At 32.7% G+C, this 22,045-nt stretch overlaps 1 protein-coding gene across 3 annotated transcripts in view; it reads right to left on the reverse strand.

Annotated features, from left to right (window-relative positions):
* Positions 1 to 813: 813 nt before the first annotated feature.
* Positions 814 to 22,045, reverse strand: part of coro (protein coronin) — a 28,166-nt gene continuing 6,934 nt past the window's right edge. For 2 of the 3 annotated variants that reach the window (XM_036363035.2, XM_036363032.2), the window contains exons 2-7: positions 14,963 to 15,746; positions 6,514 to 6,780; positions 5,427 to 5,840; positions 5,069 to 5,362; positions 3,563 to 3,763; positions 814 to 3,488 (exon numbers count right to left, since the gene is read on the reverse strand). In XM_036363035.2, the coding sequence (XP_036218928.1) occupies positions 3,216 to 3,488; positions 3,563 to 3,763; positions 5,069 to 5,362; positions 5,427 to 5,840; positions 6,514 to 6,780; positions 14,963 to 15,160 (1,647 nt within the window). In that variant the 5' untranslated portion in view covers positions 15,161 to 15,746 and the 3' untranslated portion in view covers positions 814 to 3,215. The remainder of the gene's footprint in view (positions 3,489 to 3,562; positions 3,764 to 5,068; positions 5,363 to 5,426; positions 5,841 to 6,513; positions 6,781 to 14,962; positions 15,747 to 22,045) is intronic. The other variant, XM_036363037.2, reaches the window with a different exon arrangement.

Here is a 22,045-nt window from a genome sequence, read left to right on the forward strand (position 1 = left end):
ATACGATTGATGTAATATTTTCAGATATTACGGAGTACTTCTCGATATGCACACTGCACATGTTTACAGCTACAGTTATTTTTTTTTAATAAAATATATACTTATATATATATTTGGAAAATTTATATTGAATAAAAATTAAGTTTCGTACCACAAACAGTATTTTTTCATTTCGAGCGCAGAAACTTTTCAAGCAACCTGTATTGCGATAATTAGCAGAGAACGTATAATATATTACACTATATAATAAGTTATACTATATAATATATTAAACCTTTCCTGTAATTATATAGGAAGTTGCATTTGCTTTCAATCTGATGAAATATTTATAAAAACGGATTTAAATATTTTATTTCAAATATGTTTATGTCAAATGGTTGATAGATCCGTACCGAAATAACAGCTTCAAGGACTAATCCTTAAAAATATTTAATTTAAATATATACTCGTATTAGTTTGCGATTCGTGTTTTGGGAAACAATTAAATAATCTATAGTTTGTTACCTATTAACCATTAGAAATAAGTATATACAATATTATCCATAATTCGCTTTTATAACCGTTTTTTATTTCGTCTGTATAAATGTTATCAAAAACTTTATTTCATGTGTAAATCAGTTTTCTTTCACACTTATTTTATGTTTGTATATTTTATTTAACACATATTCTTGATTATTTTAATTCAATTATGTTTGCATAATCGTTTGCTAGTTGAAAATCGGCAGGAAAGCATTAATGTAGCTCCGTAAGAAACTACAATTCTCATTATAGATATACATATGTATGTAGAAAATGTAGAAGTAGAAAAAAACATTTAAGAATTACAATCGCATTTATTGAAACACATTCCATAACAAGGCATTTTTAGCAATATAAAAAGTACACAAAATAATAATATAAAAATAGCGTAAAAAGAGAGACATTTCAAAACAAATTAAATATTTTTAAAATAACGTAATATGAGTACATTAAAATTATAAAAAATAAGACAAATAAAACAAATAATGTTCACATAAAATAAAATGAAAATAGAAAGTACACACATTTCGAGGCAACATAAAATGTATATATCTTAAAGAAAAGATAGTAGTTTTCATAATTTACATACATACGCAGTTTACAGAATTTATTGGTTTGACTGAACCTTGTCATGTTTTTCACAAGCAGCAACCAGTTGTTTTTAGTATCAAAGCTTTATTTTAGCGCTTGCAACATTTACCAATGAAATGTTAAGTTTACCTGCTCATTTATTTGCTTCTCTAGCAGTAACATCTTTTTTCACACACTGTATGGTTTTTACCCGCTTAATATAAAAATTACAACGATCTCTTTTTAAGTTTTTCAGTTATCAAAAATTTCTATATAAATATATATTATAATGTTTATTAGTTATGCTTGTCACATACTAGTAGTAGTACAATAGTTTGCTTTATGCTTTACATAAGTATATATATATTTTTTGTAATTATGTAAGTATATGTATATATATTAAAAATACATTAATTTGGCATAAATTTTGTATAAGTAAGCTAATTTTAAAGAGGACGACTCGCAGCATTGGACAGACAGCAAAAACATGAAATTATTCATGTTTTCAGTTTGACATTATAATTTAATATTATTAAATTCAAGTCTCTGCTATTGCTGAACTCCGTTGTTTAGTAGTTTGTAATTTCCTTTTTGGTTAGTAATTCTCCTTACAATTTGTTCATTGACGTTAATTCAAAGTAAATAGGACTTTTGTAAATGAATAAAAGCAAATAATTGAACAATCACAAATGCACAAAACTTGCCATATTACAATTTGTTTAAAAAATTAATAAATATTTTAAATTTTTTGTCAACCAATTTAATAAATTTAATAATAAGGCAGATTGTAAATTAATACAGCATATTATAAAAAAAAACTTGAAGTCTTTGCGTATATATTTAAAAAAAAAAATGTTAATAACAATCTTGTATTCATTAGTTTAGGATTTAGCTAGTTTGGAAATAAATACTGCGCACGCAGTTTTTGTAGTTCAATTATTCGCCTAATTCTAGTTAAATATATTCATTTTTGTATTAGAGATATTATTTAATCATAATCACTTTCTAAAATTTTAAATTTTTTTTACGCATGCTTGTTGTTTATTAACAAGCATGCAGCATGTTTGTAGCAAACATATTTTTTTATATGCGTGTTAAGCAACAACTGAGTGTTAATATATAGTTATGTATGAATTTTGTTTTTTATCAAGTTATTTTACAACGCGAATATTTGTGAGCTAAAAAGGCAGCAACGGCGGGAGAAAAACACATTCAAGTGTAAACAACTAATAAAAAACGATCACTATATTTATGATAAATGTACAAATAGTGTGGTTAATAGTTATACGTATGTGTAAATTGTTTTTAAGTGCGCCATTTTTAGTCAGTCTGAACCATTATTAGTTCCACATAGTCTGAAAGATATTTTTTTACAATGAATTTAAAAAGTTTTAATTTTATTTAGGCCTATTTACTGCTGCTATATAGTGCATATTTCTCATTTACAGTCAATTGTAGTTTTGTAGCAGAGTATGTAGCATGTATTTAAAAATAAAATCAACTAGCTATACGAAATGATTTTGCTATTTAAAAGCACATAACCATTTGAGCATTTGTTTAGCTTAATTTCGGCACAGCTAATTAAACTGAAAGTGTGCGCACTTAAACAGTGTGATTGGTCGTCTATTTAAAGCTCTCCGGTTTACCATTACTGAAAAGAGCTTGCATTAAGTATAAATAAAAAAAATACGCATCGAGTTATAACTACTCTTTAACAATGGTAATTTACAAGTTTTCGTTTTGCTTTATTTTGCGTTGTTTTAGTTACAGACAACTTTTTTTATTTTCTTGTTTTTGAGTTATTTGCGATTTTTTTATGGTATAACTAAAGCACATTTACATATTGATTTTAGATAGGGCGCCTGTGTGTGTGTGTGTGTATGTGTTGACAATTTACAAACAATATATTTATATAATTTTTAAATTTATTTTAAAATGTAAAAATGAAAATGTATCTTTCTGGTTTTCATAAAATTAAAAGGTGGAAAAGCTATATATATATATTATTTTAAAAATAAATTAAAAATCGATAAAATAATATTAATATTAATACAAACGAAACGTATTTTGAATCGATAAAGCGTCGCGCAGCAAGTTTAATTAAAAATAGTTATATATAAATTTAATTAAAATTCATCGTCGTTCGCGGCAGTCGAGTGACTCTGATCGTTGGCACTGCTATTATCGTTGCTCTCCTTTTGCGCGCCGCCATCCGTGGCCGCTTTAGACGATGAATTGCCATTGCCGGCAGTGACTGGCGCCGCCGCTGGTCGTGAATCGGTATCGTCACCTTCTTGTGCACGCACGGCCGCCTCCAGCGCGCGTATACGATTCTCGTGCTTCACAATGATCGCTTTCAATTTGCGTATTTCATCGGTGATATCGCGCAGATCCTTTTCCTGCAAAAAAAAAGTGAAACATTAATTTATATTTGTTTTCTGGTGCTTTGCTTTTGTTTTATTTGGCTACTTACACTGACACCGCTCACAAAACCGGACCCGCTCGATGCGTTGTTGTTATTCGATGTCGTATGATTGCCACCAAGCGCTGCGCTGGTCGCACTCTTCGAGGTGCCCGCTGAGGCCTTGTTGAGGATGTTCGCCTTCTTTGACACCGACAGCGACTTGCTGGCCGATTGTGAGACATAGCCACCCTGTACAATAGAGACACGATCCTATTTAAGCGTTTTAGCATTACTGTTCCGCCCGCTATGGGAGCGGAATGTTTGGAAATTAACAAAGAACACAACGAAAACACAACAACGCCGGAAAACGTGCGTGTTAGCGGTGATGACGATGAAATTATATAAGAAAGTTGTGGAATGTATGTGGATGGTATGTTGCATGCGCAGTGAAAATCTTGCATGAAAAGAGATGTATTTTCCGTATGTAAGCTTGCATGCATTGATGTTTGCTTTGAAGGTGTTTCAAAAATGTTTCGATTAATTCTAAGATGTGGAATGTAGGCATGATTTCGGATCTTTCTCTACTAATTTCGATATATGTGTGAATGTATATTATTTGCCAGTGCAAGTTAATGCATGAATTTTTTTTTTTTTAATTTTGTTTTATGATGTAAATATTGTGTTAACATCTTTTACAACAATTAAAAAAAATTATACTCAATTTTGCGTTTTGTGTAGTATATGCTGTTAGAGGTGAAGAGCACAATTTAACTAGCATTGAACAATTGAACTTGTAAACAAATCCTTTCAAAATTTCGAAAGCAAATATAACAATTACTAAGGCTTAAGTTAATAGTCATTCAAACAAGTCAGGCAGTTGTGGGCAGCCATTGAACAGAACCAACTGTAAAAATACAAACTATCAAAAAGCACAAAACTTTAAATTGGAATACAGGTTTCAAAAATCATGTCGTATAGAGTAACGTATATTGAAATACCGAGATTGCAGCGTTGACTGGGACAATAATCTATGCTTTATCTCGTAAATATAACTTCCCAAATAAAAAAAGTTTTGCTTGACTTGATTTTGATCGGTCGGTTTGTTTGATAGCTATATGCTATAGTGGTAAAAAGTTTTACATAACAGAACTTGATTTGGATCGGTCGGTTTGTATGGCAGACATATGCTATAGTGGTCCGATATCGGCAGTTCCAACAAATGGACAGTTTCTTAGGGAAAAAAGGACGTGTGCAAACTTTTAGAGTGATATCTCAAAAAGTGAGAAACTAGTTGGCGTACATAGCGACAAACGAACGGCCGTCAGACGGACATGGTTAAATGGACTCAGCTCGTCACGCTGATCATTTATATATATACTTTAGATGGTGTCCGTTATATCCTTCATGTTTTTAGAAACTTCGTGGCAAACTTAAATTACCCTGTTCGGGGTATAGGTTAGGCTAATGTTCCATTTTCACAAAAGGGAAACATTTGAAATCGCTTTTACCACCCAATACCGTTTATGTATTCCAATTTTATAATTCACTGACACACTCTACACACAATACACTTACTTTGAGTGAAAATGTCAATGGTTCGGCATCATTTCCCGCAATCCACTCCTCGGCAGTTTGTGCCGCATCCTCGGCTAAGGTATCCGGATATAAATCCTCTTGGAAGAGATCCGATTTACGCGGTACTGTCATCGAGATCACCTGACACAAGCCATTATTGTTTAGCCGGTAGAATTTAGCTATTTCACAACTTGTGACATCGCAGCCACGCTTTGGCATCAAACCAATACCACGTTGGGGATCTGGCGTTTGAAATGTGTTGATGTAGTGCACGAACGGTGGCTCGGGCGTTATCTGCGGTAGACAAAAATTAATATGAAATAAATATATTTTTATTTAATTTAATTTGCGCTTTTACCTCAAAGTAACGTATAACTGAATCACCTTTACCACATAGATAAATCAAATTCGTGTCCGCATCGTAAAGTGGGAACATCACACCGTTTGATGTATCCAACTCCACCATGACGATGGGTTCATTAAGAGCATCAGGTGCGCGCAGTGAATACTGACGTTCCGATGAACGATTGAAGCCGGTGGTAAAGATGAGACCATGACGCAGGAAGATGGCACGCGTTGCCTTCGATCCTTCATGACAAAGTGCTTCGCTTTCTATTTCACCGTTACGTGGATCATAGATACGTATCTTTTTATCTTTGCATGTGGTTACTAATTTTGAACCGTCCCAGTTGAAACATGCACTATATACAACATCGGGATGCGAGTCGATGTGAACGAGTATTTCGCCAGTACCCACATTCCAAATGACAACCTATTTGAATAAAAAAAAAGTTGTTATGAGTTTTGGTGCCTGGTAAACCATTTTCCATTGTCAAAAAATTCTGTAAAAACAGTTCTATGGATCACTATACAAAGCCATTCGCCTGTAGAATGGAATATGGTCAAACTATAGATATAGATTCTTTCCTCACAGGATTTGCCAGTAGTTTTCAGTAGCAAACTTTCGAAGAATGAAAAATATATCATCCGATCAAAATTGACCCGGACTAACTTTTATCACATATGTATATTTAATGTCGAATTAAAAATAGACTCCTAAGCCAATACACGCATGCCAAAACTTAATCTAGTTTTCCATACAGTTGTTAGAAGTCTAGCTGGGATGGGCTTCAGAGAATTTTGGTATTTTCGGTTTCGATGTTGTTAATTATTTTGCGGTAAAAATTGCCAGACAAACAAGTGTAGTCCGAGTCAAATCTGATCATATGGTATTACATCATTTATCTGGCATATTAATTTAATCAATATTTCTTTTTTAAATCTGCTATTTTATCCGCTGCTCTAATTCCAAAAAACTATCATATTCTACTTCCAAGTACTAAGCAACATTATTTTCGACTCAGAAATAAAAAAAAAAAAACAAATAGTTATTATGTGATACCCTAAAAATATTCGGGCACAATTACACTCTGTATAAGCCTGACCTGATTATCCGAGCCCGCCGTCAGCAGCACATTCAATGCCGATGGATGCCAAAGCACAAGACCGACGCGACGTTGATGGAACACCAAATCGACAACTGGTTCAGTGAGGGTGCGTGACAGACCGCCATCGGGTATTTGCCAAACCTTAACCACACAATCCTCAGAGCCGGAGGCGATAACATTGTCATTGTGCGGACACCAGGCAATATCCAGAACGGGTCCTTTATGGCCTCCCACCAATGGATGATCGGCAGCTATGCGACCAACCTGCAAAAATTAAAAGTGAACATGTTATTGAATAAAAATAATAGATGGATCAAGTGTCATAAAGCAAAAGTAAAGAATAAATTATACATACATATATTGCACATATTTATTTTTACAAAAAAAAAAAAAACAAAAAAAAACGAAAGCGAACAGCTGAAAGTATTCTATTTTTGCATGAGTGTCAAATTAATTACATCTTTACACCCGCGTAAATATGCTTATATTCATATGTATGTATGTATGTATGTTTGTATTGTAGTTGGCCAGTGTGACGCTATGTCAACCTCATTTCCTAATTTCAGCAAGCACAGCGCATATTTCATTTTCATTTACGCTCTTCAAGTGCACCCCTCTTTTTTTCCAACTCTTTTTCAATGTTTTTGTTTTTTGTATTTTGTGTGGATTTTCACATTTTCAGTGTTTTCATATTTTCGTGAAAAATAAAAATGACATAGTCGTCGAGCCACCGATTGCCACACCAACACAATTTGCATTCGATATTTATCACCTGCTGTGAAAAACACTCCTTGCCGCACGCTAACTTGCTCGCTCCACACGTCACACCGGTCCGATATTTGCATTTACATACGTACTTATATATCTATATATATATTTATATACATAATTTCAGGAGCTTGTGCTCGTAAATAATAGCAATGTTCCGTGAAAATGCGTGAAGCAGGTGGCTCAGACTCATTCAGTGAGATTTGTAATAGCTCCCAAGCACCGAAACACCTGACAGCCGGTCATTAATAGCATTAAATTGCGAACAAAATACATACACATATATGTATATTTGCATGCCAGTGTGTCTGCACTAGTTTATAGTTTTTAAATATATTCAGTTTTGTACATACTTAGGAGAATTTTAAAAATTCAATGACTCTTAATTGGCACAAAATACTTTAACCGATTTGAAAATATAAATCCAATAAAGTTGTTTGTAAAATATAAGAAAATTTATATAGGCGAGCACTGCTAATTTTACATTTTCGCTTTTGGCCTTTAACCATTTTGGTAGTTGGTTGAGTTTTAAGGGGTTAGATGTAGTCAGAGACATATGAAAAATAAATATGTTATGTACATCAAAGTTGACAATAGAACCCGAGAACCGATCGCTTGCAGCTGCTGCTGCTCTCGAAAGTTCAAGAGTGCCCGCGAACTCTTTGATAATTATCGAATAAGTAGAAAAGTATTGTCGGATATATTTTCAGAGAATATTTCTAATATATTATACTTTAAAAAAATGCCAAAAAATCTAATTTTGAAATTTCTACTACCCCAGACCTCTTTAACGCGACTAGCTAGCTAATTCTATTGTTTGCAAACATTTTTGGAAACCCTTTTTAAATAACTAATGGCGTTTTCTTTTCTCACAAAATTATTCCTCCCTATGTTCGGGCTGTCAAATTTGCCTGTTCTGTCCTCAACATTTTTTTAGATTTGTTTCTTTCTTTTTTCAAAACTTTGAAAACTTGGGAAAAAAGTTTTTTCTACTAATTATAATGGATCGGTAAATTTTGATAAGCTCAATAATGAAAATTGCGAAAGAGTTGGATAGCATTTTTTTTGTGCATTTGTCATGTAAAAAATTGAAAATGTTTACAAGGTGTAATGGAGTATTTATATAATGTTGCCATACATGAGGCAACATTTTTATCGAAAAAAGAAAACCTTATAATTTCCAATTCTGTAGCACTTTGGACAACTCATATTTTATATATAATATGTAATATTTATGGAGCTTAGTCTGGCTATTGTACGAAGAATTATGAAATTTTATAGCTCCAAAAGGGATTGAGTGAAAACATTGTTGTGGCACGCAATGCATTCCAAATTTTCATTTCGTACTTAATTATTTAGATAAAATTTCACCACTCTTTATTAATATTCAATGGATTCAATTTTAATTTTGTGAAAATCATAAAAAAATAGTATTAAACAGAAACAGCTAATTGCATAAGACAGACAAAAACCATAATAAACTTTTTTGTCAGAAATATATTGTTGACATAAGAGAATTAAAAAAAAGATTATCTGTTTTTGATGTTAGATTTTTGCATAATATTTTGAATATATTTATAATCACAACTTATTTTTATTTATTTTTTAAAATAAAATATGATATTTCTTTCTTTAAGTAATTATCCGAATCGTTAACATTACAGGCTGGTTGAAAAGTTGATTGGTCTCACCAAGAAATAGCACTACTAGCTCCAATTTTTTTCTCAAGTTGATACATCTGTCGTGAGAACACATGCAAAGATACAAGTCAGTCTGTCAATTAATTCTTTGTTTACATGCCATTTGAAGTTTACGTGTGAGAGTATTTTTTTAATATGGAAAAGTGATTAGATACTCTGTTTTGAAAGGTTTAAAAGCAAAGGAAATTTAAGAACCATTGTTAAAAGTGTATAAGGAGCCCTCACCTTCAAAACGTACCGTTGAATTTTGGGCTGGTAAATTCGAACGTGGTCGTACTAGGCTTGAAGACGATCCACATGAAGAACGACCAAAAACCGTAAGCACACCAGAAATCATTGAACAAATTCATAATATTGTTAGTGAAGATCCAAGTTTGACAAAGCGTAAAATTGCTAATGCCATAGGCATCTCAGACGAACGAATACTTCATATTTTACGTGGAGAATTACATAACAAAAAGCTGTTTGGAAAGTTTATGCCGCACACGAAACAATTCAACAAAAACTGGATCATCATAATTTGGAGCGTTTTAAGCAGAATAAAACCGATTTCTTGCGTCGTTTTATAACCATGGATGGGACTTGGATCTAGCACCATGATCCTAAATTGAAACAAGAACGTTTACAGTGGACCGAAGCAGCTCCAAAGCAGGTGAAGTCACAACGATCAGCAAAGTAGGTTATGGCATCAGTTTTTTGGGATGCAAGAAGAATTTTGTTGATTAATTATCTGCAGAAAGATAAAACATTCAACCCTCAATATTATTTCAGAGTTTTGAATAAGATGGATGAAAAAATTCGTGAGTAAAGACCCGGTTTGCAGCACAAAAAAAAAAATAAATTTTCATCAAGTAAATGGACCTGCTCATAAAGGTGTTTTAACAATGACAAAATTCAACGAATTAAAGTGCGAATTGCTTAAGCATCCACCATATTCACCAGATTTGACACCCAGCGACTACTACCTCTTCAGAAACCTGAACGAGTTCCTTCGTGGAAAGCGTTTTTCGTCGAATGAAGAAGCTATTACAGCCGTAGACGGGTATTTTGCAGAGCTTCCGGAAAGTCATTATAGGGATGGCATAAAATTATTGTAGGATCATTGGAATAAGTGTATTGAAGTAAAACGAGATTAAATTGAATAAAAAATTATGTTTCGTACCAAAAACAGTATTTTTTTCATTGCGAGCGCAGAAACTTTTCAACCAACCTATGTCCATGTATTATATCTGCAATATGTAACACATGTTTAAATTAACAATTAGCTGCAAAACAAACAACAACAAGAAAACGATTTAAGGAAATCCCTTTATTTGGCCAACAATTGCGAATAATCTAAAATTAAAACTCAGCAAGGTACGCATAAAAATAAGAAAATTGGCAACACTAAACAATTTTGTACATATGTCAATGATTGAATCACTTACTAGGAATATACCACTTCCATATAGATGTTTGCAAACATCAGGGGTAATGTAATGATTAACGGTAATAAGGGTAAATAACCATCATATTCGGAGTATGGGTGCTTGAAATTTTCACACGACCTTCTTAGATATATTTAACTGCGTTTTTTTGTTTGTTGTAAAAGATGTTATTCGAAGTCAAACTGAGCCACTTATTGGGTGCCAAAGGCAGCAAAGTGAGCTTATCAAATCAAAGTTTTGACGAGTCCTTCAATAATTGCCTGTATTCATCTATTGTAATGGATTTGAGATAATTTTAAGCAGAAAAAATTTTCTCACCGCCAGAGTTTTTCAGAGTTCTTCCTGGAGATCGGCTACTAGATCAATGAAATCCAATATTTTTCTAAATGAATTAAAGATTATTAAAGTACATTAAATCCTGTAAATATACTTTACTTGGACTTGCAAGTGATTTTATGCCCTTAAGTCTTCTTTTTAGATAGCTTATTATAAAGAAAATTTACTATAAGTTAATACCACCGTTACGTATATATATGGGGATTAGCGTATTTATTTTCCGATTTTTTCACAATTTCACAATTTTACATTCTCATATGATATTGTGAAATTAAATGTTCTCACTAATCCTAAAGAGGGCACAATCTCGCCAACTTTTCGAATATTTTTCAGAAATATTTTTTTAAGAAGTAGGCAAATGAGGTTATACTTCTAATAAAAAAAAACGAATAAGCCGTTAGAAATTAAGAATATAATTTTTTTACAAAATCATACACAAGTGTGAATTTTACGGTTCATCAGAATTGATCGCAGAATTATCCTACTTTCAAAAGTATAAAATACTCGAATTGCTACCAATTCTTACATCATTATAGACTTATTTTTTAGAAAACTGGCAAATTCTCTGCATGGTTAGTAAATCTCTCTAACTGCGAATGTGTGGTCGAGTGCTGAAAGACGCAACTTTGATGAAAAACTAAAATTAAACATTTACTTTTAAATAATACTTCACCGAGTTCGCAACTTACGCACACATACACGCTGGTGTTTGTGAGGAAGTAGGAAATTAAATTTTTTTTTGGACTATTTGAGGATATAATTTTTTAAATTTCTCTCATTATTGTAAACTATGGAAAAATGTTGCTTCGAAAAACTTCAAAATTTTGAAGCTGATGGTTCTCCTTTTTTATACCCTGAACAGGGTATATTACGTTTGTCACGAAATTTGTAACAAAAAGAGGGAAACGTCAGATATCTTATAAAAGCTATATATATTTATAATTAACATGACGAGCTGGTCAATATATCAATGTCCATCTATCTGTCAATCTGTATGTACGCGAACAAGTCGCTCAGTTTTTGAGATATCGATCGTGAATTTTACACACGTTCTTCTCTCCCCAAGGAGCTGCTCATTTGTCGGAACCCTCGATATCAAAGCACTACACCATAAAGCTCCCATACAAACTAAACGCACAAAATCAAGTTCTTGTATGATAAACTTTTTAATTTGACGGGATATTTTCACGATCATGATCCATGCCAAATGGATTATTGCCTAAGTCAACGGTACAATATCCGAAGAAACTATACAGATATCGGACTGCTATAACATAGCGCTGTGTCATACAAACTGATCGATCAAAATCCAGTCTTTGTATGGAAAATTTTTGTATTTGTAAACGCTTTTATACTTTTTTCTTATGTATATATTTAAGGAATATTACACAACATAAAGTTTTGTTAAGTGTAATAGATTTTTTTTCAGTCTTTGATTTTAATATTGCAATTAACAAAACTGCAAATAATTGCTGACACATTTTAATTATAAAATTTATAGCTAAAAAAAACTTTTCAAAAGTATCACATCAGTCGAATTTATTAGCGCTTGAAAGAAGTGGCTACATCATATCCAACGTAAACCAGCAGCCACGCATCACCCCCCACGCCTCCGCATGATGTGTGTGCACCAGCACAAACGTCGCTAATTTAAATTAGAATTTTTGCGCGCGTTACCTCAATTATTGGTCAATTGCCAAAATCTATCGTAGTCGTATGCTATTTTTAAACGATATATTCATTCTAAATGAAAAATCACTTTCGAATACGTTTACAAAATTCTGCTACAAACACACACATATGCATATGTTTGTATGTATTTATTATATTCGTGCCATTTTCTCGTTCTCCGCACTTTTCCTTCTACATGCAGCACACGCAGCAACATATATAGAAGATAAAAAAATTATTTCTCTTTTTTGTTTTTAAACAGATTTAGAAAGTAAAAACTTTTTGGAAGAGTTTTTTTTTTTTGTTTTTGGCCTACGTTTGGTCTAACGTTGCGCACAGCAGTAGGGGGTAGAGATATACACCCACACCCAAAGCTTCACCAGCAACGGAGCGAGCAACTAACGACCAGTGGTCAGTTTACTGCTAGTCTTTTGTTGTTTCGGTGTCACTGCTGTTTGCGTTGGCTGGCGGTGGTCTGCGCTGTGTTGCTCGCATTCAAATAACCAACCATTTGTAGATTTTCGTGTAATTTCGCATTCATTCTGCACTCGTTTCGCATTCACATTAGTTCGCAGTTGTGTTTCGCATTGCTTTCACATGATTTTAAATTTAAATTAATTTTACTTTTTTTTCATTTTACTACAATAACCCTATGCCTCCACAATTCTAATTCATGCCACGATATTTTTATTTGCTTATGCAAATAATAAATTTATTATAAATACAAACTGGGCTAAATTTAGTTCCTTTTCCCTGCACGTACATATTTATATTTATACATAGCGGTGTGTGTGTGTGTGTGCATGCATGCACCTTCTTAAGACTTCACCTAGCGGTAAGGCACACAAAGAGCGAAATTTTCATTTTAACCTTAACCTTATTTGGAAACGGCTGCAGCAGTCCAATTAGAGAGAAAATACATTTATTTAATGTGTACACACAAACATGCGCATGTGTGTATGCATGTACTCGTGTGTATGAAAATATTATTTGTACATGTATAAAATGCTTTGCATTGGAAGTATTTAAAAATAGCTTTATTTATATAATAAAGACGCTGAAGATCATTTAAATTTTGTTTTTGATCTCACACATTTATTTATTGTACGAGTTGAAGGACGACGCTTTCTTTAAGTGTGTGTGTTGTTTTGTTTACACAATATTCTAAAGTAAAATGCTGAAAATGTGTTGGCGTTGGAAGGCTCGCGGTCGATTTATCATGATCAGCAGTTATTAGAAGAAACTATTCAAAACTGCGCGAAGAAATTATCAACGGAAGCAAATATAATACTACTTACATACATACATACATACATACAAATGTATATATATATATATATATACGGGATATGTATGTATAAGTTATCATGCGTACTCCTTGCGCTTTCTTGGCGCAAACGCCTTGGTTTTGGCGGTTGCCGTTATACATATTATATAATATATATAATAGTAAAATTTTCAACTGAAATATTAAAATTAAAAATTCTTTTTTATGTACATACATATGAATATGCTTAATTGATTAACTATATTTACATACTTGGATATTTAACTCGTATTTATTCACTATCAAATCAATACCACAGTTGGGTTTCTTCCACTAAAACTCTACTCACAAGGCTCGGACTAAATATAGTTTTTGTGTTTTAAAAAATTTCATTATATACTTAGAAGAATTTTCATGGCAAAACTTTAACGTCGACTACATCTAAACTATAATAGCCTTCACAAATAAAGAAGTTTTAATACAAGAACTTTTTTTTTGACAGTCACCATTTCGTGATAAAGTGTTTTTCAAACTTTTCTTTAGTCCCAGACATCGCAAGATTATTCTAGATAAATAATTTTGTCCTTTTTTGGTTTCAGATTGCTAGCAGGGTTGAAATCATGAGTATGCTCACGTACCAATTTTTTGAGACACCCCACTTTATCACTAATTTTTTTATTTTTTCCCGTATTCTTGTAAAGCCTTTTTTACGACACTTCGAAAACTCCCTGAAATTCATGCCTCTAGACAGGATACCCCTTAAGTGATGTAATAGGTATATAAAAAAAAATTTGCGAAATAATAAACCAGAAAAAAATCAAATTGACTGAGTATGTCTCGCCACTATTCGATCAATTGCATTGGTTTTATTTTGAATAAATTAAATAATATTTTTTTTTATTCGAATAGTAAAAACTAATAAGATAAGATATTGAAAATAGTCGAAACAGAATGAATAAATTTAAACAAAATCGAAATAGTGCTGCCACCTTACAAGACGAACGTCAACCAGTATAATGGACATATTTTCGATAACAAAGAGTTTTCTTTTCTGCATGACGCACGTAGTCCAACCCAAACGTCACTTCACCCACACAATTTCCGAACGTTTATTTTTCTATTTTCTATGCCATTTTAATTGTTTTAAAGAAATCGCCAGTAAGTCTATTCTAAATTCCTTAAACGTGCGTTAACGCTTTTGAAAGACAAAAAAAAAAGCTCAAACAATTTCTTATATGTACATGCATGTAGGTATGTTAGTATGTGTGCTTGCTTACCTTATTGTGTGGCAGTACAATGAATGCTCCACCGCCAGCGGACTCCACAATGATCGCCAAGAATTTCGGATTCACCGCGCAGAATGTGGAGTCCCAACTGCTTTTTGAGACGCGTATATTGTCGTAGCATTGCTCACGTTTCAGTGCCTGACCGTAGACGTGACGAAATTTCGAACTTCGTACGACGCGAAATGACATTTTGTTCTTTTTTTTTTGGTGGCTCTTAGTTTACTGCTCCTCTACAGTTGCTTTGTTGCTGCTGCTGTTACTACTATGAGTACTACTACTATGTAAAATTACTGTAGTAGTTGTTGTTGTTTTAGTGGTATTTTACCGCTTTTACTTAGGATTACTAATTACTTTTTATTTTTTTATTTTTTTGTTACAAAAACTTAATATTTTTTTAATTCGCCTATTTTGTTTTTATATTTTGCTTTGAATCGCGTTTTGCTGAGCTAGTAGTTTACAACTTTGTTGTTTTTGTTTCAGTTCTAACGGAAATGTTTAGATTTCGAATCGGTGTTAGTCGTCGTCGTGGTTGTTAACTTGGTTTATTTATTTGTGAATTCTCGATTCTTGACGGTTGACGATTGATGTTGCTCGATTTGTTAGTTTCGTGCTTTTATTGTTGCTATTGTATATTTGCAGTTATGTATTGTGTATTTATGCTATTTGATCTGAAGTTGACTTTGTTTGGTTTACTGTTGTTACAAGGCTTTACTACTGCTTGTCAACTCGATTTCTTTCTTCATTCGTGCACAACACACTTTTTGACGTGTCGAATCTGCCAATTAGAATGAAAAACGTTAAGGTATCTGCTGCTAGATTAAATAAATAAGTTTATTTACAAATAAAACTCTGATAGTGTGTTTATTGTAAACAGTTTGAAGAAAAATGCACTTTATGGCTAGTGTTTATTTAACAGTTGCGCTTAACAACTTTAATATTTACTATATTATCTATTTTTATACTCTCGCAACTTGTTGCTACAGAGTATAATAGTTTTGTTCACCTAACGGTTGTTTGTATCACCTAAAACTAATCGAGTTAGATATAGGGTTATGTATATATAAATGATCAGGATGAAGAGACGAGTTGAAATCCGGATGACTGTCTGTCCGTCCGTCCGTCCATCCGTGCAAGCTCTAACTTGAGTAAAAATTGAGATATCTTTATGAAACTTGGTAGACATGTTTCTTGGTACCGTGAGACGGTTGGTATTGCAGATGGGCGTAATCGGACCACTGCCACGCCCACAAAATGCCATTAATCAAAAACAAATAAATTGCCATAACTAACCTCCGCAATAAGATACAAGGCTGGTGGCAACTCCACCCACTCCCCATATAACGGTACTGTTAAAAACTACTAAAAGCGCGATAAATCAAGCACTAAACACGCCAGAGACAATAAATTTTATCTCTGGGATGGTATGAGATGACTTTATAGGAACCGCGTTCAAAATTTGACAGTGGGCGTGGCACCGCCCACTTTTAGGTGAAACCCCATATCTTGGGATCTGCTTAACCGATTTCAACCAAATTCGGTGCATAACGGTCTTTTCATATTTCCATGTTATGGTGCGAAATTGGACTACAACCACGCCTATTTCCCATTTAACAACATTTTCAATCCACAAAGAAATCTCAAACGAGTATACTATTTGACTTTGCGAGAGTATAAAATGTTCGGTTACATCCGAACTTAGCGCTTCCTTACTTGTTTTGATATAAAAATATACATTTGCTACATTTTTGTTGTTGATTTGTGCTGTTATCGACTTTTTATAATATAATATATAAACTTTTTTGTGAGCTTTTTATGTAATTTATTTTTTACATATTTTTTTTCAAAAAAATTTTATTTGTACATATTATTTTCCAAAAAACTTCTATGTTTTGCAGTGTGGAAACATCTTTTTACAAGTTCATTTAAAATTTTCAGTGTCAAAACAGCGTTAGCGTTAACCGCAAAGTTGTAATTTATATATGGTAATTGATATGTGTGTCATATGAAAAACCTTAACCTACGACAATTTTTCCGTAAGAGTTTTAACAACTCTCTGTATATACAATATACATACGCACACGTCCTACATTTGGATGTGCATCAAAGTTAGCTTATTAAATCTTTATGACTCTTATGTCAGCTTGAAAGATGATATATATTATTTTCGAGTGTAGAATGCAAACTATTAATAAAGAAACAAACTTGAAGGAACATTTTAAACATTATTTATATATAGTATTTTTTTTCATTTGATCAAATTTGACCCGGATTCATTTTTGGAGTGCCATTCGCTAGATTGTTAAAACGACGCATGTTCATATAATCTAATCATGCATTTAGTGAATGTAGGGTCTTTAGCCAGAGAACGTAAATGGAAGAGAAGATGCAAATTGAATTTGGTATGATGCTCGATTGGACGGCTAACAGAGCTGAAAATTCCGAGCACCACAATTCACCATTTTCTGTGGTATTCGCTGTTATTTGAAAGGAAGGGAGAATTTATTCTTATAATTCTCTAGCCGAAATACGTATCTACCAACATAAAGAGAAAAATCAAATACTTTGAACAAAAAATACAAATGCCGCTTCACATATGCGTGACTATTTTTTGTCATATAAACGATTTTAATGATGAAAAATTAATAGAATAATATTTTAATTTTAATTCCATTAAATTCTACTTCTAAGTTCTCTGCTCCAGCTATGTTGTCAAGCATCTCTTTTGCAACCTCTACTCGACGTCATATTTGCAAAAGATTCAGGTCTATTTGGTACGACTCTAGCATTGACACGCTTCATACCCAAAACATTAATCAAAATATGTTGAGTCGATCTAAAGCAGATGTTGAGATCGTCTGCTATATCTCTGTTGTCAACACGACGATTTTTAAGCACTGTTTCTTTAACTGTACAGAGCTGGATGGACGAATTGCATGAGGGAAGTTTTGGATGACTTCACGATTTTCATTGAATGCTTTGTGGCACTAAAATATTTGTATTCGTGTTAAAGTAGACTCCTCAAAACACTTCTGCCATTTTCAACGGTTTCGTAGCGGTGATTTAATTGGAAACATAAACTTGCAAGCAAATTCGTTGTTCAAATTTATCATGGTAAAAATTGCTATAAAAACTTTTCACATCGTAAACAAACAACTGTCAAAAGCACACTAATTGACATTTGGAGATTAAACTTCACACGAAGATAAACAACGGTTGCACCAATCTAGAAAAAATTATATTCGGTTTGCGCGCGCAGTTTAAATTTTGTTTTAAATGGACCAGTTCGAGTCAAATTTGATCAGATGGTATTTATAATTCCATAATTCGTAATTTAGAATAATTTTCTCAAACATATAATAAAAATAAGATGACCTTATTATTTTTTTTAAACAAAGCTAATTAATTTCTCCATTCCATTTTTCAAGGTCAATGAAATCATGATCGTTTTTAATATTTCTTGACCTGACAGGAATACTAGATAGTTTCGATAAATATGAAAAATAAAGTTTTCAGATTTAGGTTTAAGTTTTCAGAATGAAAGCTTTTTATTAAAGGAAAAAGTCAAAATAACAAAATAGGAAATGGACGTTTAGAGAAAAAATATAAAAAAATTCATTAACAATATTACTTATTTTACATATCGCTTGAATAGATAAACAATACGAATATTTAAACAATAAGTTAAAAATTTTTGACTTTTTAATATTCCTTATTCTTTTTTTACCTACCTACATACATATGTATCTATTTATGTTATTTGTTCACCGCTAACCCACTTTTTCAACGTTTAAGACTGTCTTGCGTGTTGTCATAATTTTTGTTGTGCAAACAACGCATTCAAAGATGTTAAATCAATGGGCTTGTATACATATATACATATGTATATAAGGTAAAAACCATAAAATTTTGGTTATTCAATAAATTTGGTTGACACAGTTTGATAGTTTAAATTGTATGTATAAGGAGTTGCTGATAGTTTTCCATACAGATAACGGTAAAACATAATGCATGACTGCCACCGATAAGTTGTGGGTTCAAATCTTATATATGCCTTGGTTGGATAACATCAACATGTTAGCATGTTTATACTTGTAGGTATGGTTAAACATATGCAGACTAGTAAATGTGCATTTACTTGCTGGCGTCTGTTTTTATAATGAGATAAGTCAATCGCAATCCACGCTTTACAAAATCATAACCCTATATACTTAGCATTCAAGAAAAAATACATAACCAAGATAAGTATACAAATAACAACATTAGTCGACTCTTATACGGAAGTCGATACAAGTCAGCATTGGCATTTAACGACCGCATACAGTTCTTGTTCTGAGATAAAGCACACTTCTCCACTTCATGCATATGCAACAAGTCTCATATAAATACATATGCACATATGCATCTGTGTGCAGCACGACTTTACTCTGTATGCAGCTACTGATATACAATTCTGACATTTAGCACGAGAATGTAGCAGACAATGAAACCAAATGCACTTGCAAGCAACAGATTAGCGTTACGTATGTATATACATATGTATATTAGGGTGTCCGTTATTTCCCTAGTTGATTCTTTTTTTGCTGCCACCCTCTGAAGATTTCAGGCTCTTCATTACGCCCTCAACGGATTATATTAAGTTTGCCACGAAGTTCGTAACACTCAGAAGAAAACGTCGGAGACCCTATAAAAATATAATATATTATATATATAAATGATCAGCATTATGAGTTGAGTCGATTTAGACATATTCGTCTGTCTGCAAATACGTGAATTAGTCTCTCAGCTTTCGAAATATCGATCTGAAATTTTGCATACGTCCTTTCATCCTAAAGACGCTGCTTATTTGTCAGCACCGCCGATATCGGACCACTACAGTATATAGCTGTCATACAAACTGATCGATCAAAACCCAGTCCTTGTATGGAAAGCTTTTTCATTTGACGAGGTATCTTCAAGAAATTAAGCATGGATTATTGCCTAAGGCAATGGTGCAATCTCCGAAGAAATTGTTTAGATCGGGTTACTACAGCTTGCTATAGCTGCTATAAAAACTAACCGATCAAAATTCTTATAAGGAATCTTTTATACAATATTTTTGAAGAGTTTTAATGCAACTGAAGTTAACGTTTTTTCTTGTTCTTATTTTCAATTTAAACCGTGCCGTGGACACCCTAATCATATGTTACAATAACGTAATGATTATTAATAGTAAAATCTAATTGTAAACATGTAACTTGCTAGTTTTTAGAGTGAAATCGAAAAAATTTGTATTTTCCGTGCACTTCACACTGCCCGTTACACTCTATGCATTCACTGCACTCGTTGATATTGTCAATTTGCTGTTAATTTGTCTATGAAATCATAAATAAAAATACGGGCATCATAAATTCTGTATTTGCACGCGCAATAGCCATTTAATAACGCTCCATTGCATACCAAAACAAGGCGGACACAACGGCAGACAAGCAAAAGCCAGCGTGGATGACAACATTGCTAAAGCGTGGCAAGCGTTATGCTGCAACGTGAAAATATTTCAAGTTTAATTGCGATTGCAATTTTCACACATTTAGCAAATAATTTCGTTTTAGAATGTGATTAATTATACGTTTGACATTTACTTTCAATGCAGCAGCTGACAGTGTAACAGCATATTTATCGATATTAACCCGTATTTATTATCTAACAGCGCCAGCTTCAAATTTTAAACGACTAATTTTCTTTATACAAAAATAATGATTTTGAAAAGTGTACATTATTTTACAAAAAAAAATACACTTATTGCATTTATTACATGCCGTTCCATACACTTATAGTGGATATAGCGACAGTCCAAGTGTTCGCAGCAAGTGTATTTGCTCGTAAAATGTGAGCGTCTTGTAAAATATGCGCACATTATGTGAGGGAGGGCACCGCCGCAATAGTTGGTTTAATTGTGTAAAAATATTTCACTGATGTCTGCAACGCGATAAGAAACCACATTTGCCTCTACTGCTGTCGCATATTTTCGCCGCTGATGACACATCGTAAGCATTCGGTATCGGCACATGAGGAATATCAAAAAAAAAAAAAATGGTGAAGTAAGGAAAAACGTTAACTTCGCTTGCACCGAAGCAATAAGACCCTTCACAGATGCTTTTCTTAAAGCATTAAAGGATATAATAAGAACTGTTGCTTGATTTTGAGCGGTCAGTTTGTATGGCAGCTATATGCTATAGTAGTCCGATCTCAACAATATATTGGGAGATTTTAGCGTTGCTTTGGACAATAATGTTTTCTAAATTTCGTGAAGGTAAGTTGTCAAATAAAAAATTTGTTCATATAAGAACTTGATTTTGATCGATAGAGCTTTTAGGGAAGAAAAGGACGTGTGCAAAATTTGAGATCGATATGTCAAAAATTAAGCGACAAGTTGTCGTATATACAGACAGATATAGCTAAATCGACGGAGCACATCACACTGATCATTTATATATACAATACTTTATAAGGTTTCTGACGTTTTCTTCGAGATGTTACAAACTTCGAGGTAAATTTAATATACCCTGTATAAATGAACCAATAGTATAAACTAACGATATAATAATTTTAAATATACTGAAGCACAATTTGGTTGGAAGCAGTGTATTTTTCTGTATAGAAATGCTTGGCACAAGCTCGCTTACTTTTAAATTTTCTATGAATTAATAAAATATTATTTTAATTATTCAATTGCAAATTAGTGGACTAACATGTACACTCACCTTATACAACCTACACCTGCAATTATTTAACCTATTTTATCAAAACAATGAAAAACGACACAAATATTGATAACATTATTCAAAGAAATAAATGTGTTGAGAATTCGTCATCAAAAGAAATCAACTATATACAGTTACAGAAATTCCTCAATTAGTCGATTTTTTAAACAAAAGCGTAACCCACCTAAAAAAAACATACTCACACATATCCCGAACCGACCTTCAGCATTTGCCTATAAATGCGTAATCATACTCTGGTGGACATTTCACAAATCTTTATGCCATAAACACTTTAGTACAAATTTGGCTAACGATTGCTTATCAGATTTATGTT

Source organism: Bactrocera oleae, chromosome 4 (genome assembly GCF_042242935.1).
Source record: "Bactrocera oleae isolate idBacOlea1 chromosome 4, idBacOlea1, whole genome shotgun sequence".
NCBI lineage: Eukaryota > Metazoa > Arthropoda > Insecta > Diptera > Tephritidae > Bactrocera > Bactrocera oleae.